General features: G+C 51.5%; 1 protein-coding gene across 1 annotated transcript; it reads right to left on the bottom strand.

The window, feature by feature from the left end:
* Positions 1–5,320: 5,320 nt before the first annotated feature.
* Positions 5,321–13,823, bottom strand: LOC135882117 (allograft inflammatory factor 1-like). The gene is made up of 5 exons (XM_065408904.1): positions 13,755–13,823; positions 9,266–9,332; positions 8,294–8,335; positions 6,744–6,906; positions 5,321–5,492 (listed from the first exon to the last, which is right to left on the bottom strand). The coding sequence occupies exons 1-5, from the start codon at positions 13,821–13,823 to the stop codon at positions 5,321–5,323; spliced, it is 513 nt and encodes a 170-aa protein (XP_065264976.1).
* Between the last annotated feature and the right edge of the window lie 5,375 nt (positions 13,824–19,198).

Genomic DNA, 19,198 nt, shown 5'->3' with positions numbered 1-19,198 from the left:
ATGAAAGCGAAGGTCCAATGTGCTGATGATTACGTGGAAGTAGTCTGTAATAATAATCGATAATAAACCCTCCTCCCCCACAACAATCCACAGTGGCAGCTTCTTGTTGGCAGATTTCTCGTTTCACTGCAACATGCTGCAGGGAATTCCAGGCTACAGGCCACCTTTACAGGAGAGTTCAGTCCCCGCAAACAGGGCTCGATTTTCAGGAGCTCAGCTCCCATTTAGGCACTGGTTTCTAATTTGAGCTCTTCCACAGGCTTGCTGGGTGACTTTGCTGAGTCACATCCCTGCTCCGTGCCTCAGTTTCCCCATCTGGAAAATGGGGATGATGATACTGACCTCCTTTATAAAGTTCAGTAGATAAGAGCTAGGTATTACTATTACTAAAGCCAAGGGGAACTTTGCCATTGACTTCAATGGAGCCAGGATTTCATCTACTGAAGGAATATCACCATGACTACAACAACAAATGCCACTGTAGAATAAGAGGAGGCAGAGAAATGGAAAGACTTAAATCCTGCAGTAGAGAGAGAGCTGACTGATTACAGGAAAGCTGGGAACCTAACATTAGCTGGTTTAAAAATATCAATTGATTACCTTTTACAGTCAGTAGAATATATGTTAGCTGTAACCCCTAACGGATGGAGCCTCAGATCATCTGTATTTGATTATCCTGAGGGGACCTCCAGTATTGCAGATGGAAAGAAATAACTTGTCAGCCCTTTCAGTATAAAAAGCAACTAAAAAGGTCTAAATCAGCATTAAATCTTGGAAAGTTTCATGTTAACTCACCTCTCTCTACATCACCCGGGAGCAAACGGCCCCTTTGAGCAGGGGAACTAACCCCAGTATTTCTGGACAGCCTCTGGCCGAAAGCACGACTGACAGAATTTTGTTTTGCATCTATGGGCATAGCCTCACTGCAGTGTTAGCCCGGGTGATTGGCACCCAGGAGATGGGCACCTGGCATAGCCCAGCCCAGCCATGAGCAACCCCTCTGCAAAGCCATACCTAATTACTTAGGGTGACCAGATTGCAAGAGTGTAATATTAGGACACATTGGTCAAGTGGGGGGGAGGGAGGAGGGGAGACAGACAGACACAGGTGCACAGCCCTGACCGGAGCCAGAGGCACACTGGTCCGCCTGGCCCTGGGCTACCAGTGTGCCCCTTCCTGTTGAGGGTGGGCCCATGCTGCGCCACACAGCTCCCCTGCCCAGCACCCCCTGGATCCACTATGCCCAGAGCCCCCCTACAACCCTTCCACCACAAATGCACAGTGCTGTGCACACACACTGTGCCCAGCGCCCCCCTGCCCACAGCCCCACCATAGCTGCTCAGCACCCCACACAGAACCCCCCCAACTCACTAGTTTCCCAATACACAGATTTCCCCTCCCTCCCTTCCTTCCTCCCTCCCAGTGCCCTTCTCCACAGCCCCACCACCACAATTACACAATGCCCCACACAGACCCACACTGCCCAGTGCCCTGACACACACAGATCTCCCCCACTGCCCAGCACCCCCCAACAGGCCCCCACTGTCTAGCACCCCAAAATATACAAACCTCCCCCACTGCCCAGCGCCCTCCACACCCTCACAGCCCAGCGCCCCACACACACCTCCCAGACACTCACTCCACCACACCCTGCCCCCTTCCCTGGCCACACTCACCAGCCCTGCTGGGAGGTCTCTGGCTCCTACGGTGAGAGCGGCGAGGGGAGTCTCCAGATTCTCCACGTGCTGCGCCCGCCACAAGTGCGAGCTCGGTGGCTCCCATTGGCTGTGAAAAGCGCCAATGGGAGCTGCCGGAGCCGCGGAGCGGGGCTTGCAGGCGCCAGCAGCATGCAAAGCCCCCCCACCCTAAGAGCCAGAGGGACCTGCCAGGGGGCGAGGTAGGGAGTCCCAGCGGTGCTCACCTGGGGCAGCTCCCGTCCCAGGAAGCATCCGGCAGGCTGGTCCGTCTGACTCCTAGGTTCACGGGGCAAGTTGGGTTGGGGGGGGGGCGGAGGGCTCTCTGCCCGCTCCCGGTGCCTGCAAGCCCCGCCCCTGCAGCATGTGGCGCTCCTGCCGGCAGGCGGGCACCAGGAGCTGCCCCAGGAAGCGGTGAGCGGCGGCGCTGCGGCTGCGGTCCGGACGGTCCCAGATATCGGGACAAAGGGTGTCCCGACCGATGTAAGGTTGGGACGCGGGACAAGTCCCCTAAAATCGGGACTGTCCCGATAATATCGGGACGTCTGGTCACCCTACAGTTACTGCATCCTCACTGCAACTACATTCCCCTGGGTGTGGCACTAGGGCATCTGGGGCACATCCCATGAGGCTTTGTGCTGCATTAAGTGGGCTGCTATTTGTCCTGGGGAATTGTGGGAGAACTTGTCTGCCCTTCGTGTGGTTTTAAGCTTCCCTTGGTCTGAGTAGGCTCCAGCATGGCCTCCTCTTTGGCCTCTCTGTCTGACACCCCTTCATGGAAGAGAGACCCTGTGGCCCAGTGCCCTAGGCCCCCAGGACCTATGCTGCCCTCCAAGACACCCCAGTAACGTAAGCACACCATTTGCCTGAGCTCCGTCCGACTCTGGTTTACTGTTTACCCCTTCAGGGACACACTGTAGCTGAAGCAAATAGAGCCAGGCTTGGCCTAAGGACCTCTCAACCAAATGCACACTTTACTCAGAGAGGGCACAGACCATCTAGAAACCACCACACACCTGAATTCCCTGCCCCACATTGTAGCTCACCCACTTTCCTTGGGAGACTGGGGGGAGGAGGGGAAGGGGAGGGGAAGTCAAATTAGGCAGATTCCCTCTGCTGCAGCAGCTCCCCCCAGCTTGAGCAGGTGAGGTGGTGAAATGTCTGGAGAGCGAGAGAGTCACACCTGTCCTTTATAAAGTTCTTATTCCCTATCACCTATCGTGTGATCCCCACTCACCCTCAGGCAGTTGGAGTCTCCTAGCCCATGATTATTTGGTTACTAGCCCACCTGGCAGAATCTGTTCTCTCCATTTGGCCAGCTTTTTGCCCAAGGGGGTTTCCATTTGAATAGAAGACCATCAAAGTTTAGCGACCCTGCATCATGGCTGCAAGAATTTCGCCTGACACCTCCTGGGGGTTTTAGCTCACTCCAGAGGCTATAGAGGCAAGGTGAAGGCACAGCGTGATTTGGCAATTGGTTTGATATAGTTACATACAAAGTTCATAATATCCAACAGAAGTCGTAAGTTGTACATAGGTCCCCCTCCCCAACTCTCCTCAGGTACTTAGCCCCAGAAGAGCGTGTGAGGGTGCTTGCCAGCCTGGGGAAGCTGCCCCGTCAGTACGGTCGGCTGTGTACCAGCTCTTGCCAGTACACAGTACCAGACCGGACCGGCTTACTTTCACCTCTGTCTGTATCAGATGACTGGCAGCTAGCTAATGTGAGGCCAATTTCTAAAAAAGGCTCCAGAGGTGATCCCAGTAATTACAGGCCAGTAAGCCTAACTTCAGTACCAGGCAAATTGGTTGAAACTATAGTAAAGAACAGAACTGTCAGACACATAGATGAACACGATTTGTTGGGGAAGAGTCAACATGTTTTTTGTAAAGGGAAATCATGCCTCATGAATCTACTAGAATTCTTTGAGGGGGTCAACAAGCACATGGACAAGGGTGATCCAGTGGATATAGTGTTCTTAGATTTTCAGAAAGCCTTTGACAAGGTCACTCACCAAAGGCTCTTAAGAAAAGTAAGCTGTTATGGGATAAGAGGGAAGGTCCTCTGATGGATCAGTAACTTGTTAAAGATAGGAAACAAAGGGTAGAATAAATGTTCAGTTTTCAGAATGGAGAGCTGTAAAGAGGGGTGTCCCCCAGGGGTCTTTACTGGGACCAGTACTGTTCCCATATTCATCAGTGATCTGGAAAAAGGTGTAAACAGTGAGGTGGCAAAATTTGTAGAGGATACAAAACTACTCAAGCTAGTTAAGTCCAAAGCAGACTGAAGAGTTACAAAGGGACCTCACAAAACTGGGTGACTGGGCAACAAAATGGCAGATGAAATTCAGTGTTGATGAATGCAAAAAGTAATGCACATTGGAAAACATAATCCCAACTCTACATATAAAACAATGGGGTCTAAATTAGCTGTTACCACTCAAGAAAGATCTTGGAGTCATTGGGGATAGCTCTCTGAAAAACACCCATTCAATTTGCAGTGGCCATCAAAAAAAGCTAACAACGTTGGGAATCATTAGGAAAGGGATCAATAAATCCATGGTACGCCCACATCTTGAATAAAGTATGCAGATGTGGTCTCCCCATCTCAAAAAAGATATATTGAAATTGGAAAAGGTACTGAAAAGGGCAACAAAAATTATTAGGGTATGGAACAGCTTCCGTATGAGGATAGATTAATAAGACTGGGACATTTCAGCTTGGAAAAGAGACGACTAAGGGGGGATACGATAGAAGCCTATAAAATCATGACTGGTGTGGAGAAAAAATAAATAAATAAAGGAAGTGTTATTTACCCCTCATAAACACAAGAACTAGAGGTCACCAAATGAAATTAATAGGGAGCAGATTTAAAACAAATAAAAGGAAGTATTTCTTCACGCAATGCACATTCAGTCTGTGGAACTCTTTGCCAGGGGAAGTTGTGAAGGCCAAGACTATAACAGGGTTCAAAAAAGAACTAGAAAAATTCCTGGAGAATAGGTCCATCAATGGCTATTAGCCAGGATGGGCAGGGATGGTGCCCCTAGCCTCTGTTTGCCAGAATTTAGGAATGGACGACAGGGGATGGATCACTTGATGATTACCTGTTCTGTTTATTCCCTCTGGGGTACTGTCGGAAGACAGGATACTGGGCTAGATGGACCTTTGGTCTGACCAAGTCTGGACGTTATGCTCTTGAACAACCTGAGTAAGAACAATGGACAAATACGATTCTAGGTGCTAACTTGGAAGAGCTCAGGTTTATACCAGGCTCTACCACTGACCTGCTGAGAGCTGGGACGCATAACCTCACCTCCCTCTGGCTGTTTCCCTTGCCGCCTGTCTGATTATGTTTAGACGGTAGGCTCTTTGGGACAGAGATGGTCTTATGTTCCTACAGCACCTTCCACAACAGGGCCCTTAGGCGCAGCTATAATGCCAGCAATCAGCAGTTCTGCTCATCTGCTGCAGCAGCTCAGACATGCTACAGTGCACTGTTGCTAGGCAGCTCTTTATTGGGGAAGGTCTGAGCTGGATGCACTCTACCACAGTAGATTTGGTTTGCCTTCTCAGCAGGCTCTTCAGCCTACGAAGTGAGTCAGTGTCCACATTTCTTGGGCAGCTGGCTAGGTTTCAGAGCAGCCATCAGCTGGAGATGGGGGAGGTGGTGGTGGGAGAGTGGTAAGAGGAGAGGGGACTCCGGAGAGAGTGCATTCCAAGTAGGTTATGTAGGGGCCAGCATTCATCAGGCTGGGCCTCTTCACGGCTCCTCCTCCTTTCCCATTGTAGTGCATGATCCTGGCAGCAGAGAGAGTGAACAGCAGGTCTCATGACAACAGCCAGAGGAACCACCACTGACACAGCCTAACTCTTATCTTTATCCCCAGGTTACAGCTGGGGAAACTGAGGCACAGAAGGGCAGTGACCCAGCAGAGCACTGCCTTTAATACCCCTTATGAACAATTAGTTCCTGCCTAAGTCCACCTTCCCCCCAAACTCTTCTGAAAAGACTCCCCCAGAAGAGGAAGGTTTGCTTTACCTGTGAAGATCTTTGGATGACTAACTAGACAGTCTCCCCATTCTCTCTCTCTCCAGCCCTGATCTTTCCACTCCTGCAGTTGGAGTGGCTGGTGTCATCTCCAGCTAGACTGCACCAGTGGGCTGGGGCCAGAACATGGGCTGCAAAGACAGCAGGGGAATGTTCACACCTCAAGTGAGTGGTGAAGAGTCTCATGGAGACACGTCACTGTATAGCGTGAAGCTGGGAATACCCCTGATGCCTCCACCCCTGGAACTTCAAGTTTGGGACCAAATGACTAGAGCCGGGCAGAGTCTGATTTTCAGCTATCATTCCATGGTGTTGGGCTGACCTACACCATTCAAATTCAATGGGGACCAGCTTCTGGCCCAGTTCATACTGCCAAGGAGCCACAGTGCTGCCCTCAGACATGACCCCAAGTGCCACTCCCATTGGAGTCCAGACACCAAGGCAGGCTGTGGCCTAGGTTTTGTCCTTCTGTACTTCTGAAAACTGCCCTGCTGACTTCAGTGGAGTTGTATGGGATGCTGGTTATGGTAGAACGTGACCTGCAATCTTTAGTCCTCCAGCCCATTGGTAAATGTGGCTAACCATTGACCTCAAATGGATGAGGGAGGTCTGATTCCCTAGTCAGAATAAGTTGTTTTGCCTTGGTAGCACAGAGATATTAAAGTTTCTTTATCAGAGTTGGGCCCCTAGCTTCTTGGGTAACTAACCAGTTAAAGGAACAGGCCCAGGGATCACCAAATGGACAGAAGCACAAGTTTTGCACTAGGTCTGCTCTTCCACCCTCTCTACAACAGCTGTACCATGCTAGTACCCAGATACTGCAGCGACGGGCAGGTTAGAAATAGCTGCGGATCTCCCAATAGCTCCTCTTGCCCTTTGTTGGAAGGCAAGTGTCACCCAGGGAACAACCAAAACCACAAATCAAATCCTTTTGATCATTAGCACATTCATCTCCTTCCCTAGGTCCAAGCCTGGAGATGCAGGTATGCTTTCATACGTACCGTTGGCACATGGTGGATCTGCGGCCCAGCATAACCATAGTGAAGTCCTTGTAAGGGACAGTGCTGCCTGTGTTCCCTGTGATTTCCTGGACCAGCGCCTTGAGCTCCAAGGGGCTTTGGAAAACCCCAAACTCCTGCAGTATCCTGCTCATTGTTGGATAATCTGAAACAACACCAGGCTCAGATATGGTCTGTATTACATGATCACAGGGGTTAGAGATGGAAGAGACCTATTTGGTCATTTACCACATCCCCCTCTCCATTGCTGCTCCAGAACTGGTTCTGCATTACTCAGATGTGGGCCTGGAGAGTTTTAAGCAGCATCTACACTGAGCATAAACCCAGTAGAAACAGCTGAGGTGGTTTTAGGTAGGTGCTTTACAATGAAGGAGAGAGCACTACAGAGTAGCATTGGTGCTACTGGATTCCTTAGTCTAATGAGTCAAAGGAATCTGATATAGTCTTCTAATCTGGGTAGTCCTCTAAAGGCTTTAAGCAAATAGAGTACAACTTGAACTCTGAAGTATCTACTCCCCCCTCCCCCTTTTCACTCACAGGTTAAGGCTAGACCTTTGAAGGTGGCATGATCTCCCTCTCTGGTGGGGACAGCTGGTCAAGGTGAATATCCTGCCATGGGTTCTAACACATCCTTCAAGTTCACTATTGTTTTTGTGGGAAAGAATGGGACTGTATATGTACTTCATGCATGTAAAGAGGCCCTGCTCTCAGTCATCCAGGATTAGTCTACTGAAATGCAAAAGCACCATGGGCAGTGCAGGGGTGGGGAAATTTCAGATTCACCAACAGGAAATTGTACAAGTGTGCAGCTGTAGCAGAAACTTTGGGACTTGCTACATCTCAGAGAGGCATACCAACCTCATGTGTGGAGGCAAAGGCAGCCCACTGCCACCCCCTCAAGAGTTCCCACCTACTTTCTAGAGGCAATGACTCATTACCCATAAGTCTTGCATCAGCTAGTCAAGGAAGCCACCCAGCAAGCACTTGAGCATGGCTTCAAAGTTTTCCCCATCTCAGGGCATCAGGCATTTCCCCCCCTTGTTAAGAAGCATTAAGGGACCCACTGGCAAAGGAGAGCTGTGGGACCCACCTCTGTTCCCCTAGGATGGTAGCTGCCAGCCTCACCACTCAGTCACCATCAGCATGAATGCTAAGCCCTCAGCACTAGAGACCTGATTCTCTGGCACCAAGGGAGATCTAGTTCCAGGGGAGGGGGAAGATTGCAGCAGGCAGTGGGGTAGACTCAAGGTGCCAATGGGCACAAGTAACCAGCATTGGCATGTTTTGCTTCCGCACAGGGGAGTGAGTATGGGGAGGAGGTGGGAGAGGGATCTTCTTGTGAAGGTGCAATGAGCTGCCTAGGGCCCCCACCCCTGTGAAATATGGGGATGTTAACTATGCTCGGATTCCACCGAGACATGGACACATCAAACCCCAATAGGTTGGTGCAGCAGATGGGCCTTCAGATCTGCTCTGGCGGAGGAGGAGGAGGGAAGCAGCAGTCACAAGCAAAGAGTTAAGCATCAATTTACCAATTTCTCCTGTGCGTGTGGTATCATATCCCATAAACATGTCTAGGAGAGAGAGAGGAGAGTCATCACCTGTCTACTAAGGTTGAGTGCAGCATTGACTCATTGATTTACATCAGTAGCCATTCTGCGCGCACCTCCATGGTGACTGCCTCGCCACCTGCACTGCTAACGTCCTCCACGCTCTGCAGGGGCCTGGCCGAAGAACAGGAGCTGTTTCCCCCATGCTAGAATCACTTAGTTCAAAGTTTCTCAGGGGATTTTTTTTTTTTTTTAATTTTATTTTTTTTATTTTTACACACACACAAAAAAGGGGTTTTGTCCCCATTCTCTCTCTTGCCACTGAAAGAAGAAGAGGAGAACGGAGAAGTCTGGCTTCACACACACTATTTTCATTTTTAAAGGCTAGATTTGACCCAGCAGCATCTGTAGTTCACATGTCAATTCACACATTTCCCATCGGGCAAACATAGCTCTTCAGGAGCATTCCCTCAGATTAGCTGGCTTCGCTCTCAAGTATTTGATGGTTTCATCTGAGCCTCTTTGATATCAAGAGCCAGATCCTGAACTGGGGTAAGCCAGCAATCAGCAAATTCACAGCAGATGAGGATCTGGCCCAAAAGCTGTGATGCCCCCACATCACCAGCACACGCCAACTCAACAGTGAATTATTTTAACCAGGGGATAAAGTCATGGGCTGCATTTGGCTTGTTCACCCCCAAGTCACCAATTCCCCAGCGAGCAGGACATGTCACTGGTGGCCAATCTCAACACAGGGTCTGTATGTATAGACTAGTTCTTGGGGGGGGGGGGGGGGAGAAGGAGGGGGGAGTTAGAAGAGCATTTTGCACAGATCATTACACCTCCTGCTTCTTTAGCAACTTTCTCCCCTCCTCCAAGCCCAAACACTCAGCTGCATTTTTAGGGCACTAAACCATTTCCTTCTCAGCTCCATTCTCCCTGGAACAGACTCACCCTTCAGCTGATCAAGCTTTGCCTGTAGATTTGGAATGTCTCGGAAAGGTTCATCAGCCAGGTACTCCTGTCCAGGCAAGAGAGGGGAGTTGGTCACCGGGCCTGGCAATAGCTCACGTTAAGCAATGAGCAAATATCAACACTCATGTAGGGGGACATGGTGAGAACCTATCCAGGTGTCCTCTGGATCAGTCTATTTCAGTCCTGGGTTTGCCCTCTGCCAAGACTCCTTCAGCCTGAACTCCAGCACCCCCTGCTATGCCAGGCCAGCTGTGAAATGCCATGGGTTGAAAAAAAGTTTAGCCGTGAAAAGACTCCACACAAATACCTGGAATTACTATGAGGAATAATGACAAATTAAGAAACTCTCTTCCTTCTGTTCTCCTGCTCCAGCCACTGGAAACTAACCACTACATGCTTCCCAGTTCATTGACTCGGTGTTATCTCAAACCTCCTAGTGGCTAGTCAAAGTTCAGGGCCCCCCCAAGGGCATTCCAGAGGCAAACAGAAATTGACAGAGTCTGGCATTTTCTTGGACACAATCTTGTTTATTTACAAGGAACGTATGAAGTCCTGCTTCTCTAAATGCAGGAGGGACCAAAATCAGGGGAGATCTTCTTTGCTTACAGGCCAACTCTTTTGCCAGCCCCAGACTCAGAAGCTCTCTCTAGTGTCTTCCAGGGTCATGCACTGTGCTTGTCCCTCCGTCTCCCCCAGGGGCCAGGCCCAGCTGGTCCTGCAGAGTGTGTCACTGTCTGTCTCTCAGGCAGAGATGGGGGAACCGAACCTGGGTATCCCACATTCCAGGTGAGTGCTCTAACCCCTGAGCTAAAAGTTGGGTTCCTCCTCTAGCCAGATTCTGACCAGGACCCGATGGGTTAGGTGGCCTCTGAGCACACCTATCAGATTGGGTACCACAGGTGAGAGAAGCAGAGGAACATCTACCTGTGACAGGTTTGGTCACAGAAACCCCCTTGGGACTGTCACCTGACATGCTGAGACTACCTCTGAGCCCGTTTTCCCTGCCATATTGCGACTCCAGAACCCTGCCTTGTTGAGCCAGACACGCCAGTCTGCTCCAACACAGACCCAGGGTCCGAACCATGTGCCCCAAAGCTGAAGACTTAACTGAAAACAGCTTAAGAAGTGCTCCTGTCTCTAGCACCCAGACACCCAACTCCCAGTGGGATCCAAACCCCAAATAAATCCATTTTACTCTGTATAAAGCTTTTACAGGGAAAACTCCTAAATTGTCCGCCCTCTATAACACTGATAGAGAGATACGCACAGCTGTTTGCTCCCCCAGCTACTAATTACTTACTCTGGGTTCAATAATAAACAAGTGATTTTATTAAGTATAAAAAGTAAGATTTAAGTGGTTCCAAGTAATAAAAGACAGAACAAAGTAAGTTACCAAGCAAAATAAAACAAAACACGCAAGTCTAAGCCTAATACAGTAGGAAACTGAATACAGGTAAATCTCACGCTCAGAGATGTCCCAATAAGCTTCTTTCACAGACTAGACTCCTTCCTAGTCTGGGCCCAATCCTTTTCAGACCAACGTTGTCGCTTATGGCCTGGGTCCAGCAATCACTCACACCCCTGTAGTTACAGACCTTTGTTCCAGTTTCTTTCAGGCATCTCTATGGGGTGGAGAGACCATCTCTTGAGCCATCTGAATACAAAATGGAGAGGCTTCCAGGGCCTTTTATATTCTCTCTCTTGTGGGCGGAAACCCCTTTGGTCTTCTGTGCAAAGTCACAGCAACAAGGTGGAGTTTGTAGCCACCCGGGCAAGTCACATGTCCATGAATGATTCAGCTTTTTGCAGGCCGATGCCATTGTTTACATGTTAGTTTGAATGTTCCCAGGAAAGCTCAGATGTAGATTGGCGTCTCCCAAGTCCATTGTCAGTTAAGTGTTTCTTGATTGGGCACTTACTGAGAATAGTCCTTTCTCAAGAAGCTGACCAAATGCTTCACTGAAGCTACTTAGAATCAAACACATTGAGATACAAGTACATAGGCAATATTCATAACTTAAAATACAAAAATCACACACACACAGCATAACCAGCAAATTACAACCTTTCCATAGACACCTTACTCGACCTCCTTTGTACAAGATTTGGTGCAACTATAGGACCTTGGTTGCAACAATGATCTATACGTTCACAGTTCATGTCAATAACATCACACTACCGTCTCTTGGTCTGTGCCTCGCACTAGTGCTCTAGGCATCCAGGTACCCATAGAGAAGCAGCAGTATGCATGCCCAAAGGCAGAAAGATAGGCATCAAGGGAACTTCCACCCTGAAAATTTAGGCATCAAGTGAGTTCAGACACCTGCAGGGTTTGGCAGGAGCCAAGTGGGGGTTTTGTGGATTGCAGAGGCACCCAAGTACCTTTGTGGATCTGGGCCTAAGTGACTTGCCCAACACTGCACAGGAAGTCAGTGGCAGAGAAAGGGATTGAACCCAGGTCTCCCCAGGCCCAGTCTTGAGCCCTTCCCACTCAACTACCTTTCCTCTTAGGCCCCAGCTCCTACATCCCCCTTTATATCTTGCACTCGTGGGAGCTGAACATAAAGGGGGATCCATGATTAGACAGCCTCAGCTTCATAAACCTTAGTATTTTACATGAGGAGAGCAGGGAGGTGATTTGACCTCTGTGCACATGGCATTGGTGAGAGCAGACCTGGAATACTGTCTCCAGTTGTGTGTGTGGGGTGTCACATTTTAAAGACAACATGGAAGTGTTGGAGAGGGTGCCAAAGAGAGCCACAAAAACGAGTCAAGGGCTGAAGAAAACACCTTTGCTTGAGCTCTTCGGTCTCTCACAGCATTTAGCTGATCAAAATGACGATTAAGAGGTGACCTGATTACAGTGCCTAAATTCCTTCCTGGGGAGAAAACGCCAGGGACTACAAAGCATTTTAATCTAGCCAAGAAAGGCAGAACAAGACCCCATGGCTGGCAGTTGGAGCCAGACTCTTGCCATTTGGAAATAGGGACACAGGTCTAACCACGAGGGTTAACAACCATTGGAACAAATTCCCAAGGGAAGGGGTGGAGTCTCCACCTCTGGGAGTCTGGCTGCCTTTCTGGAGGAGATGCTGAAGCCAGACAAGTTAATGGCTCAATATAGGGGGAACTGTGGGAAATCTAAGGGCCAGATGACCCAGTGGTCCCTCCTGGCCTTGAGTGCTGTGAAATGGGAGAGAAGGCCTGTTGCTTTAAGAGGCTGTGGAATGGGAAGACAGCTCATGGCCATGGGCCTGAAGCCACACCCCAGGCCTCTAGAAGGCCGTCCACACTTTGGGAACATCTGGACGCCTGTCTGAATGGCAGGACTTGGGCCCAACCCTTATTACCAGCATACACCTCCACCGGGGCTCGTTCCCCCATTATACAGAGAGACCAGCACAACAGCAGAGCACAACAGAGCCTCATTTCATGTGTGTGGAGGGTTCTTGTGGCTATTGGCTCTGCTCATTTACCAGGCTCTCCACCAAAGTCACTTGGGGAGCAGGGCTTCTGTGAACAACGTTGTTACAGAGGTAAAACCACACCAAGCTCACAGCTGGCCAACAGCTGTGTTTCTATTGCTGACCTCCTCACAGGTCAATAATGGAGCATGAAATGGTGTGAGCCAATTAGAGCACATATGCAAATATCTGCATCCTCATTGGCTTAAAGTCAATTTTCTACTAGTCGCTAGCATTTCTAGGGCCTCCTCTACTGGAGTAGCTAATGTTTACTTTCTGGACCATGAACTTTGTCTCCTAATGCAGTGAAGAATGTATTCAGAACCCACGTAATACAGAGAGACTCGATTCCACACATTTACACCAGCCAGAGTTACTCCAGGGTAAGAGAATGTAGAATCAAGTCTTTTTCTTGGCTTAACTTCATGATTTGCTTTCCCTCAAGGTGTCTATTGACATTAGCCAATACATATGTTTTTGTTTAATAAATCTTCAGGTACATTATTTTGGGAGTCAACACCTACCTCCTGGGCAAGTTGAGAAGAGACAATAATTAACAGACATTGTGTATAAACGGGGCATCGGTGAGAATTCTACTAGCATATGGGAGAGCATGAAAGGTTTTTTTCCCCAGTGCTAGGGGTTAGCTGAAATCTCTTGGCAAGCAGTTTATGTGCTTTCTGCATGATCTAAAATGCATCTTATCACAAGAAGATTGCAGAGAAATTCCCTTGGGAAGATAATCTTAATGAAATAGGAATTTTTTTTTTTTGGAGAACTATAAGTCAACTTTTATCTTACCTTACTGTCACAAAGTTGATGACAAAAAGGGAAGATATACACCACTTTATCATAGGCTGAAGACTCAGGAATCCTTGATTTCATCTATTCTTGGTTGTTTGTTTTTAAAGTTAAAATTGAACATACTGAGCAATTTTTTTAAATCTTGTGTTCCTTATATAAAGGAAGTACATGGTAGGAACTAGAAAATTTACTGCACCTACCTTGTTAACTAGACAAAATTCTTTCTCCTGCTTCTCCTGCATTTCACGATCCTTTGCTACAATACACATGAGAGAAAATTTAAAAAAAACAAAAACTAAAAATGTTAAAGCCCAGCAGAAAATTTAGTTTTTTACCAGCCATTTTTTTCCTTGCAAAAGAATGACCAGCTTTGTTAGCATAATTGAGACCCGCCCCTTTATAGACTTCAGCAGCTGGCTTGACTTGGGCCTGGGCTGACTGGAGGGATTTGCTGCCTAGTTGAAAGGCAGCTGTCACATTAAGCATGTCAGAGTTAAACTGAGGCAACTGAGAATAACAGAAGCAGGGGGGACAAGGCCCTTAGCATGATGCATATCAGCTGATTGCTCTTCATGGGCTGCAGTGCTGTAGCCATGTGGGTCCCAAGATATTAAAGAGACAAGGAGGTCACTTAACTCACATAATTGTGTGCTTGGTTATGGGAGAGCAACTAGCTCTGGTTAGTAGAGGAGCATCTGAGCATCGTTAACAGGCTACTTTAAAAATATTGCAGGGGATTTTATCACTTAAAGCGTGCGAGTGAAACGTTGGGACATAGCTGCAGTGTGTGTTTGGGCTGACAGGGGTAGGGTACGGAGGCCAGGAGAGGACAGCGTTCAGTGGGCTGTTAGCAGAAAACTCCTTGCATGTCAGGCAGTGGAGCAGCTATTGCTTTGTCTGTTAAGCTCTGCCTTGGTTATGAGGCCTGGTTATATTCCAGAGGCCCCAGCCAAAGATCAAGGCAGCAGCATTGTGCTAGTTGCTATACAAATACATAGTAAGAGACAATTGCTGCCCTGGGGAGCTGCTGTAGACAGACATCACCAGCAGGAGGCAGGGCTGCACAGAGGGGTTTTGGGGGCCCAGGGCAAAATCTGAACCTGAGAACCCCCGACCCTTCCCAGAATATTACCACCAAGGTGGGAGCTGGAGCTCTGTCATTAACACCCACCCGCCTATCAGAATGATCATAAGGAACGTTGGTTGGATTTCGTTGGTGCGATCCCAGCTGTGCTGTGTTGGGAGCTGGCACAGGTTAGGGTTACCATTCGTCCGGATTCCCCCGGACATGTCCGGCTTTTTGAGCTAAAAATAGCGTCCGGGTGAATTTGTAAATGTCCGGACTTCCCCCCCATGCAGAGCGCGCGCGGCTAACAGGGCAGCCGGCCGGATGGTGCCACTTACATGGGGCTCCGACAGCCAGAGAGAGCCCCTCCTCCTCTCCCCTGCAGCAGAGACCACTCCCTCCCTCCCTCCCTCCCTGCATTCGCAGATCGCCTCCGCAGTCTGGAGCTCCTCCCCCGCTGCCCAGCGTGCCGGGATGAGCGGCTCAGGCCGTTCCTGAGCAAGTTCACAGAGACGTTAGGCGAAGGCCAACAAGGGGGCCAGGGGGTCGGAGAAGGGGCAGGGAGGTTTTGGAGGGGGCAGTCAAGAGATGGGGGGGGCGGGTCGGGAGTTTGGGGGGGGCTTTCTGGGGGAGGCGTGGATAAGATTTTGGGCAGTCAGGGTACAGGTAAGGGGTAGGGTCCTGGGGGGCAGTTGGGGGGGGGTCTTAGGAGGGGGCAGTTAGGGGACAAGGAACAGGGAGGCTTAGGTAGGGGGTGAGGTTCTGGAGGGCAGTTAGGAGCAGGGGTCCCAGGAGGGGGCAGTCAGGGGACAAGGAGCGGGGGGGGGGGTGTTTGGGAGTTCTGGGGGGGCTGTCAGGTGGCAGTGGTGGGGAGAGGGATCGGAGCAGTCAGGGAACAGGGAGCAGAGGGGTTTAGATGGGTCGGGAGTTCTGGGGGGGGGCTGTCAGGGGGTGGAGAGTGGTTGGATGGGGCGTGGGAGTCCCAGGGGTCTGTCTGGGGGTGGGGGTGTGGATAAGGGTTGGGGAAGTCAGGGTATAGGTAGGGGGTAGGGTACTAGGGGGCCAGTTAGGATGGGGGGAGGGTCTCAGGCGGGGGGACAAAAGGCAGGGAGGCTTAGGTAGGGGGCGGAGTCCTGGGGGGCAGTTAGGGGCAGGGGTCCCAGGAGGGGGCAGTCAGGAGACAAGGAGCGAGGGGAGGGTTGGGGGTTCTGAGGGGGGGAAGTGGGAGGGGCAGGGGCGGGGCTAGGGCAGGACAGGGGCGGGGCTAGGGCGGGGCTCCTCCCATCCTCTTTTTTGCTTGCTGAAATATGGTAACCCTAGCACAGGTGTGTGACAGAGGCCCAGCCAGAAGGCATTTTTGGGCAAGCGGTGTGCAAAGCCCCACAATGCAAGCTGGGGGCCAATCCCTGCTCTCAGTCACTGCAGGGTAAATCGGGAGTAGCGTGGCTGACATCAGCAGTGCTGCTCCAGATGTACACAGATGTGGCTCAGAGCCGGGATGGGATGTCATGGCTTTACCATGTGACGAGGGGCTCAGAACCTTCTGCCACACGTGTTGTGGAGGGAGCCCGCAGCTTGGACTGGAGCGAGCGGCAGAGAGAACAGCTTTCAATTTTGGAGGGGAGCTGGGTGGCATTCGGGTCTCCGCAGCCCCTCGCGCAGGGTGAGTTCATTTCTGTTCTGTTGCAACTGGGGAGAAAACAGCTAGGGCCAGCGTGGTGAGCGAGGGGTGATACAGTGGCCCCAGCATCAGTGCTCTTAGGGAGTAAAAATCCCCACACCCACTAAGTCACACTCACCGCCAGGAAATGTCCCTCTCTTCGGGGCCAGGATGCTCTTCACAAGGGTCAGCAGTTAGCTACACCCGCGCTAAACACTACGGTAAGCCATAGCTAGGGGAGGCTGGGGAGGTGCAGGGTACAAAGGGTTAATGGTGCAGTTTAGAAACAAAGGAAGGATCAATGTGTTCCCTGCGGCTGGCAGAATGTCCGTCCGTCTGTGTCTCCAGCGGGTGGCTGGAGCACTGACGAGGTCTATAAGGCTGCTAGTGCTACGTATCGAGGTGGGTTTGATCCCACCGATGAGCTGCATAGGGGGATAATGGCAGAGGTGGTGAGACCCTTTCCTGGTTCCTGGAGCAAGGCGTGACCAGAGGGGTGGGGACTGTGTTTCCCAGGAGATTAGAGTGTTCCATGAGATGAGGAAGTAGGAAGGCAGGTGTCTTTTCAATCCCACCCATTTAAAGGAGGAGGCAGGTATGGCTGGATCCTACCCTAGCAAGACAGCAGAGCAGTCCATGCCATAGTCTGAATAGCCCCAGACTGACTGGTGAGTCATTACCCTATCCTGAGGTCCTACATATTCTACTATACCAGCAAATATTGCTTAGCAAAGCCAGAAAGGGTGTGGAGGCAGATAGGCCCAGTTATGAACTTGCCCGCCCAGTGCATGGGGTCAGCTTGTAGATCTTTTAGCTATGGTGTGGAGAATGCCTCCTGGGCTCACCTTGCAGACCCACCTGTGCTGGGATGAGAAGGGGATCAGTGCCCCATAACACAACTCGCCTGAGCTGTGCTCTGGCCTGGGTGCAGGGTGCACGCACTGTGCTGGGTAGGGAGTGGAGTGTGTACATTTCTGTGCGGGGAGACGGGAATATGCCCCGAGTGGCATGTGAAACTCCTGCAGGCCCCACTCTCTCTGCATGCTGGGGGCTTGGCCACTCAGGGCAGCGAGGTGGAAATAGACCCTTGGAAGCGCCGTGTGACCAATTTCTCTTTCCCCCCACAGGCCAGGGAGCAACGAGCTCAGACACAGACGTGAGCTGATCACGGCGGTGAGGGAGGGACAGAGATGCACTGGGACACCTGCCATGGTTCCCCCTTGTCCTGGTCCAGCCAGCCACGCTGCCTCCTCCCGGGACCCAGGTTCGTCCCAGCGAGCGCTGGGGTATCAGCCTCCATTGCCCAGCAGATTCACACTTCACCCGCTGGGCCGCAGGACGTGCCCTCACCAGGAGCTGCTGGCTCAGGTTGACCGGAGTCCCACTTCCCCCGTCTCTGCGAGCTGCGCTCTCTACAACCGGCCCCTGAATACAGTCCCTCTGGTGGGGCCGCGGGCTCAGGTCATGGCGAGGCCCACACCTCCCGCCACAGGAAGTCGCTTTGTCTACCCCACGGCCAGGCCTGTGCCTGCATTGTCCCACGTGGATCACAGCTGTACGCCTCCTCTCTCCACCAGCTGGGGCTTCTACTCCAGGGATCAGAGCTTGTCCCTTCCCTGGGAGCCCATGGAGCGAGCTAAGCAGAGCCCCACTCTGCCTGTGCCCAGATGCTACGCAGTGTACTCCATGGACAGGAGCTCAGTGCCTTACCTGGCCCCGGGGGCTCCGGCTGGCCGGAGCCCTACTCCACCTCTGCCCAGGACTTACGCCATTTACTCCCTCGAGCAGACCTTGTTCTCTCACCTGGACCCCTCGGTGCAGCCTGGGCTGGGATCTTCTTCTGTCCCAGTCAGCTGCGCTGTTTATTCCATGGACAGCTCGTCTCCCAGCCCAGAACCGCTAGCTCAGCCTACTCCTGACTCCCCTCTATTCCCACCACTTCTGCTGGCGGTGTACTCTGCGGGCCAGAGGTGCTGTCCCCCTCACCTGGAGCTGCTCTCGCAGATTGACCGCAGCTGCACTCCCCCGGTCTCAGCCAGCTGTGCGGTCTACTCTCGGGACGCTCCACTTGACCCTTCGCCCGGATGGCTCGTGCCAAGCACTTAGCCCCGGGGGCCGTGCTGGCTAATCGCCGGAGCAGCGACCCATCAGTTCCTGTTCCTCCAACTCACCAGGCTTCTTGCCCTTCTGTCCTGACCTGGCCCAGGCCTCCCCTGGCATTGTGGCACCGTGCACAGCCTGCAGTTCCCCGCCCAGAGGGACTTTCCTCGCTGCCTCCTGGCACAACTCTCCTGCTTCAATCTCAGCACCTCAGAATAAAGCAAGAGCAGCTCACCAGTGGGCTCCACCGCCTCTTGGGTGTTCTTGGTCTCCCACAGGGTACCGGCAGGGCCCCCACTGGATCCTAAGCTCCTAGTGATCCACAGAACAGGGCAACCCAAGGAACAACTGGGCAAACAACCCATGTCTTCTGCCCCCTCACTGCTCTTGTAATGGCCTCATCCCAACCTGGCGGGGCCACAAGAGGGTCACGCTGTTGCCAGGTCCCGGTCAGTCCTTGGACATCTTGGCTGGGAAGGGCCAGGCGTGCTGTGGGGTTAGTGATGTGACTGCCTGGCCCTCAGAAATAAATAGGACTCGGAGCCATCACCGTGTTTCACCCAGGGCCCCGAATGCAGAGCAACTGGGGGTGACAGTGGGCTTGACTGCCCGGGGCTGGATTTCAAACAATGGCTAAGGGGGAAAGGCTCCCTAAGCTAGCGAGGCCCTGGGATTCTCACCATTAACAGAGGGCTGGGTTCCAACCCTCCAACACACCTGGTGTAATATCTGCCCTCACGTGGCATCCCATCAGGCCAACTGGCCCAGAATGCTTTGCCAGTCCCGTACGCCTCAGTCGGCTCCCTTGTCAGAGGTGT

This window comes from Emys orbicularis, chromosome 8 (genome assembly GCF_028017835.1).
Source record: "Emys orbicularis isolate rEmyOrb1 chromosome 8, rEmyOrb1.hap1, whole genome shotgun sequence".
Taxonomy (NCBI): domain Eukaryota; kingdom Metazoa; phylum Chordata; order Testudines; family Emydidae; genus Emys; species Emys orbicularis.
The sequence above is the reverse complement of the archived record's forward strand: the minus strand, read 5'-3'. Positions and strand labels throughout refer to the sequence as shown.

Bases quoted from the DNA above. Each gene is read 5' to 3' on its own strand.
- LOC135882117 (XM_065408904.1), bottom strand. From the start codon at position 13,823: ATGTGTATTGTAGCAAAGGATCGTGAAATGCAGGAGAAGCAGGAGAAA. The intron at 6,907-8,293 runs GTAAATTGATGC...GTGTTGTTTCAG, and splicing joins CACACGCACAGGAGAAATTG to ATTATCCAACAATGAGCAGG. The intron at 5,493-6,743 runs GTACGTATGAAA...CTCTGCTGCCAG, and splicing joins AGATCCACCATGTGCCAACG to GATCATGCACTACAATGGGA.